Source organism: Agrilus planipennis, unplaced genomic scaffold (genome assembly GCF_000699045.2).
Source record: "Agrilus planipennis isolate EAB-ADULT unplaced genomic scaffold, Apla_2.0 scaffold32, whole genome shotgun sequence".
Taxonomy (NCBI): domain Eukaryota; kingdom Metazoa; phylum Arthropoda; class Insecta; order Coleoptera; family Buprestidae; genus Agrilus; species Agrilus planipennis.
In genome coordinates, this window is record NW_020439506.1 from 1,397,480 (window position 1) to 1,403,862 (window position 6,383).

Here is a 6,383-nt window from a genome sequence, read left to right on the forward strand (position 1 = left end):
GAAAAAGAAGATTCTGACGGTACGATGTTACAGTAGACACATAAACTATCAAAATTCGGTGGATATTCTGTTACTTACGAAGGCGTAGAAGAGCCAAACATATTTTTTTTTAAATTTCGACTTTCGACTCGAAATTTGGATTTGCAAATTGAAATTGTTGTTTGGCCCTTCTATGCCTTCGAAGTTATTCTGACTATCACATAAAAACAATAATAGAAATCGATTATTTTGCAAGCAGTGTTATTAGATTGAAAATATTAGATAGTGATCATTGCTGTTTCAACAGATCAGAGTATCATTGGCAACTGACATTGTGATTCGTATTACCGTTTGTGATCAGAAAACAAGTATCCGTAAAATAAAATAAAACTACATAATATACTTATGATTATGTGGCTAATTGTGAGTAAAATTGAAGATGAAATTTGTTGCTAAGGAGTATTTTCGGCTGAAGTTTCTGGACTAGTGTTTTTTTACAAATCTACACGATCTTAATATTTCCTTGTCCTCGTTACTTATAAAATTATTGTTATTCCTATTGATAAATTGTTTAAATCCTTTTTTATATACCAATTAAACAGAAATTGATTCCCTTTATTATAAATGTTTGGTTTATGCATTAGAAGAAGTTAAAAATATATGTTCGAAAAGGATGGCAACCATTAAATGAAACTAGCTGACTCACCTGGTAAGACGAAATTCATAAAACATGCGGTAGTCCTACGCCCCAGTTTCAGTTCGTTCGGGTCTTCCCCTGCGGCTTCCTCTACACCAAAAAGCACCACGAATTCTGAAACAAAAAAAAAAGTGAAAACATACTTACTACCTAATATCTAAAAAGAATGTTCACTAACTTAACCTAACCTAACCTAACCTAACCTAACCTAATATCTAAAAAGAATGTTCACTGTTTAGTAAAAAACTGAACATTTGAATAATGCATAAGTAAACAGATAATCAAGAAAGTTTTAGTCCATGTTTAATATGGATATGGAAATGAGCCAGTGAAATTCCCCCTTTCGAATATTTCGTATTCCCTTCTTATGACTTTCAGTTTTTATTTTTATAAATACGAAACCAAGAGATGAAAAGGTCGCTCACATCCCGGCAATTCCTTCTTATTTTTTAAAATAAATGAACTCGGCGGCTAGAATGAGGGTAACGTCAAACAGTAATGGCTTAAATTTTGTATTTCACGGTCCGTCCACCCGCTAGTTGTAGCCCGAGGAACAACAGCGGGGAGCCAAGGAACGGTTACAAGATTAAAATAAACATTGCCTAGTAAGGTGGGCAATTCTTTCCCTTTTTATTATTATTTTTTTTTTATTTTTTGGTTGGTAAATTGTTACGAAGTGGAGAGAAGAAAACGAGACACACCCCTTTTTTAGAATGCCAACCCTCAAACGCGATTAGATTGCTGCTGCATCATGGAATTTATGTCCGGTTATAAAAAAAAGCGCGTCTGCTAAATTTTTACGACATACTGTAATATGGCTTAATCTGTCATTAGATACATTGTGGTTACGTGCAATACTACTTAAATGTGCAGTGCATGCACATATAGGCTTTAGGCATGATACACCTTGTTTCACAATACGAGACAGGTACAAAGTTGGGATATTTTTTATTCCAAACAACTGCGTATCAATTTGACGAAATTCAACATCCAAAAAGGAATACTGTCAACCTCTTAAATCAGGAGAGGTAGCCAATCCAAATGATCTTGCGGACCACGTTTGAAATAAATCATAGCTCCGCAAACCCCATGTAAAATTATATATTTTCGTACCATATTAGATTTACACCCACTATAGACATTTTTTTCAATTCATAAGTGTAAACTCATTAACGAAACAGGCAATGTTGTTTCAAAGTCAAAGTTAATTTTCTCTCATAATTTCTCCAGTTATTTTTTGAATATACGATTGCATATATATGTATAATGTATTTTTTTTAAAGTATTGGTTTTCACTACTTTAGCCATTATAATAATAATCATCATCAAGCGGCTGGTTGAACACGCACCTCCACTCCTAGTAATCTAATCTACGTCTACCTCTAATCCTCTTAATTCCTATTCCTAATATGTCTCTAATTAACCCCTCATGCCTAAGAAGATGTCCTAAAAAATTATTTCGCCTTATTCTTATTGACGACCTCCATAGCGCCTTCTGTTCTCTTACTCATTCTAATACCTCCTCATTTTTAACTTTCTTTATCCACGGTATCCTCATCTCTTGCCTGTAACACCACATCTCAAACGTTTCTAACCTTTCCTTCTTCCGTGCTCACCGTTCACGTTTAGGGCCATCCTTCACGTATATATCTTCCTTTAATAATCTTTCTAAATATGTCTGATCAGTATTTCGGAATATTTAAAATGTAACATCTGCAGACAATGAAGAGTACATCTCGTGATAGCGCCACAACGTAGGGGGCGTAAAAAGAATGCTCAAAAAGAACCCCAAGTAACGAGCCGCCTATAATTGAAAACAGTTGCCACTTTGACAGCCGCGTTATCTTATCGCCCGTTCTTATCGTAAGCGTCAAATGACTCATACCTATGGTATTCGTGACCTTCGTAACAGCTAGTACACAGACAGGCCAATTGTACGTATGACAATTAGAGTAACCTGAGTCCGCACTTACTATTCGTAAAAATAAGTTTAGTGTGAAAATATCTAACAAATAAAAATATGTTCAGGGACATGATGGTCATACAAGGACGGTGTAATGAGAATGCACTGGCGGCATTAGGTATCATTACTACCGGAGCAGTTGGGGCTTTCGGTAAGGCCATTACCATCATGTCTTTGTATATCACTGAGTGGTGCATGTTAACTCATACTAATTCTTTTTCTGCATCTACTTCTCCATTAATTTTTCAGGGGGTACTGATCCGACATAGTGTATATTGAACCCTCGACAATCTTGTAAATATGTTTTTATCACATTTAAAATGGAGGTTAAGTCTTGAACTGAGGTACGGGTCCGGGTATTTCTGCATGGACTCGGTGGATCCAAGTCAGAGTACGCAGAATCGAAAAACCCTACTAGTGGGAATGAAATATCCAAACGTTTCTTAGCGCTTGGTACTATTAGATTTCCAGGATGGCTGGTCGTTTTGGTCACACACTATACTTTACTCAACCGTGGGTAATGTAGTGAACATGTGCTTTTTACCACATTTAAAATTGAAATTGAAACTCGCAGTCTTGAAGGGAGTTTCCGGTCCGGGTATTCCTATACCTCAATTCGGTTAGTTTGAGTACGAGTACCCAGAATCGAAAAATCTTACTGGTGGGAATGAAACATCCATTCTTAGCGTTTGGTACTATTAGATTTCGAGGATGATTGGTCGTTTAAGTCACACACAGTGTTGCCAATGCGAAGGATTTGTCCCGATTCGAGTGATTTTTGACGTTCTCGAGGGATAAAGGGATTTTTCCTTATTTTTGCGGGATTTTTTGTAATTTGCCATTTTCTGGTTGGTTTTGTTTGATTCTGTTGACCTGATATTATATTATGAAGGCGCTCATTTTTCTAATTGTAAACGTAAAATTTTGTCAGCTATAATCGTATAATGCTGTACGATGAAACGGTTGATATACGACGGCGACGTGTGTTCAAGCCTACTGGTGCAGCCTGCAGGTACCTGCTCAAGTCCCTACGATAAATTGTCTTGAACTTTTTTGAATTGTATATTGATTTCGTATCATTCTATGGTCTTCAGCAGACATCTTGAAAGTGACCAGTCAACAGATCAGAAACAGATGTTAAAACTAATAAAAATAAATGTTTGAGTTGGTGTATCTATTGTTCCAAAATCCGAACATCTAAACCTCCAAGGCCTGGTTTTGTCTGCATTTTTGGGAAACGAGATAACTACATACAATAAAGTTATCGGTATTATACTATTGACACGAAAAGTTGTCCATGTTTACAAAAATATTGTATATTTTTTCTTCGAATAAACGATTAAATTAACGAATTAAAAAATAATAATAGTAATAAGTTGGAGGGATTTTTAGAGAAAATATGGGATTTTTTGGACCTGTGCGTGGGATTTTTTCCTGTAGTAGGTTGGCAACAGTGGNATTTGATGTTCTGTAGAATATTGCTATATTTTGTGGAATTCAAATATGCTCAATAAGTCCGCAAGGATATCGAACTGAATCCACGGCATAGCTACTTCCACGTGGTAGGCACGTAACCAAACAAAACAAAAGACTATACAGTCTAACAAATGCAATTTAAATCTTTTAGGGAGCTGTCTAAGCTTCAAATCGGCTGAACCTGGTTCCATGCGATTTTAATCAAATAAATAAGATACTGTCAGGATTTATCTAAGCTACTCTTTTTTATTGATTCATCATTATAATGTACCTAGTTAGTCCTAAGACTGGTTGGACATGCACCTCCACTCTTTCCTATCCTGAGCTAATCTTCGCATTTCCCTAAAACTAAAACAATCGACATCCTTAACTATTTGCAAACAGCAATCTAATTTACCTCTACTCCTCCTAGCTCTTGTTTCTGCCTCTAATATGTCTCTGATTAGAGCTTCATGCCTGAGAAGGTGTCTTACCAACCTATCTCGCCTATTTTTTATTGACTTCCATAGACTCTTCTGTTCTCCTATTCTTTCTAATACCTCTTCATTTCTAACCTCTTCTACCCACGTTATCCTCATCATTTGCCTGTAACACCATATTTCGAACGCTTCTAATCTTTTATTTTCCGCCGCGCCCACTGTCCATGTTTGCACCCGTACAAAATTTCAGGATGATCCGTTAAGTAGTTAAGACGTAAAATGGCTAAATATTCACAAAAAAACTGATTCGATAATACATAAGAAGTCGATTAACGATACCAAAGAAAGTCAGATAGGAAATATGAAAAGCAGCAAAAAATAATTTCCTTTGAAGAGACACAGTCGTGTTACAATGCTCGGTGTACCAGCCAACGTCCACATTAGGTATATATGTATACGTACGTACATGTGAATTTGTAACATTTGTATGTTGGTATGCAGGAAAGTGGCCCGTTTGAAATGACCACATAATTCGATAGCTGGAAAATTGAACGTTTTCCAGAACAAAATTGTTCCGTCCGCTTCTAAAAGACCCAACGGTTGTTACTCGCCCATTCGTTTATTTCCATAAACGAAATTCTATATTAACATGCCCTTAACTATACGGACTTTGTCATTTCCGAGAGATTTTCCAATTTTCCCATGCAGACTACTACTAAAGAAAAATGCCGCATCAATCGCATCACGAATAAACAACCAATTCCACTTCTGTCTTATAAAATCACTAAACGTTATTTACTTAACGAAAAAATCAAAGTGTAACATAATTTTTACGATTTTTTGTGATATATCCATGCTATATTTGCATTGTTGCATTTACCTTTTTCTTCCAACTTACTAACTAGACTAAAGCATTTGCTAACAGAACACCTACTTTTACTCACGACAGATGTTATAGAGAATATCGTCATAGAAAAGAGATGTCAGGTAGGAATTGTTCGTTCCGCTATTATTCAAAATAGGGGCACGTGATAGGCTAAATTCAGTTGATTATTCTTAACAATGACAGCTTGTCCATTATTTGTTAATGTTTTCGATCGTATTATTCCCGATAATGACAGACCACCCTGTACCTTTATAAAATATCAAGATATGGTCAATACATCGCCATCTACTGACATTTGTTGCTAACTGAAGTATTTCAACACACATTTAAGGCTCTGCCTAACATTCATATACGTAAACCTAAATTAATAAAATAGTCAAAACAATTTGATTTTCAAGAAGCATAACACCTTGGTCGACAGGTTAACAATGTGGATTGTGATTGAGATAAACTATCCATCAAATCAAAGTATTTCCGTATATACAAGCTTACAATCCAGTATAATATAATCATCTAAACACATTTATTACTGCTTTCTATAGCAGATTCCAATTTTATCTGCTTTTAAGCTGATATAATATCAAGGCATGGGCAGAACATCGCCTAACATTTGTTGGTAACTGTAGTATTTAAACACATATTTAAGGCTTTGCCTAATATTCATATAAGTAAACCTAAATTAATAAAATAGTCAAGACAATTTGATTTTCAAGAAGCATAATACCTTGGTCGACAAGTTAACAATGTGTCCATCAAACAGAAATATCTCCGTACAGGCTACATGATCTAGTACAGCGCTATCCAACTTATCATAGCCCACGGGCCATATTTTCTTCACCAAACATTTCGGGGGCCAAGAAGATTTATAAATGTAAAGTCAGTTTATGTTAATAAAAAAAATATTTTATTTATACTAAAGATAAAACTCTAAAATATTCGTAATTTATTAATGAGAACATTGTG

At 35.3% G+C, this 6,383-nt stretch overlaps 1 protein-coding gene across 2 annotated transcripts in view; it reads right to left on the bottom strand.

The window, feature by feature from the left end:
* The window catches only part of LOC108733656 (protein bric-a-brac 1-like), a 630,997-nt gene that overhangs the window by 528,070 nt on the left and 96,544 nt on the right, over nt 1–6,383 (bottom strand). For both annotated transcript variants that reach the window (XM_025979189.1, XM_025979188.1), the window contains exon 3: nt 686–790. In XM_025979189.1, coding sequence (XP_025834974.1) covers nt 686–704 — 19 coding nt within the window. In that variant the 5' untranslated portion in view covers nt 705–790. The remainder of the gene's footprint in view (nt 1–685; nt 791–6,383) is intronic.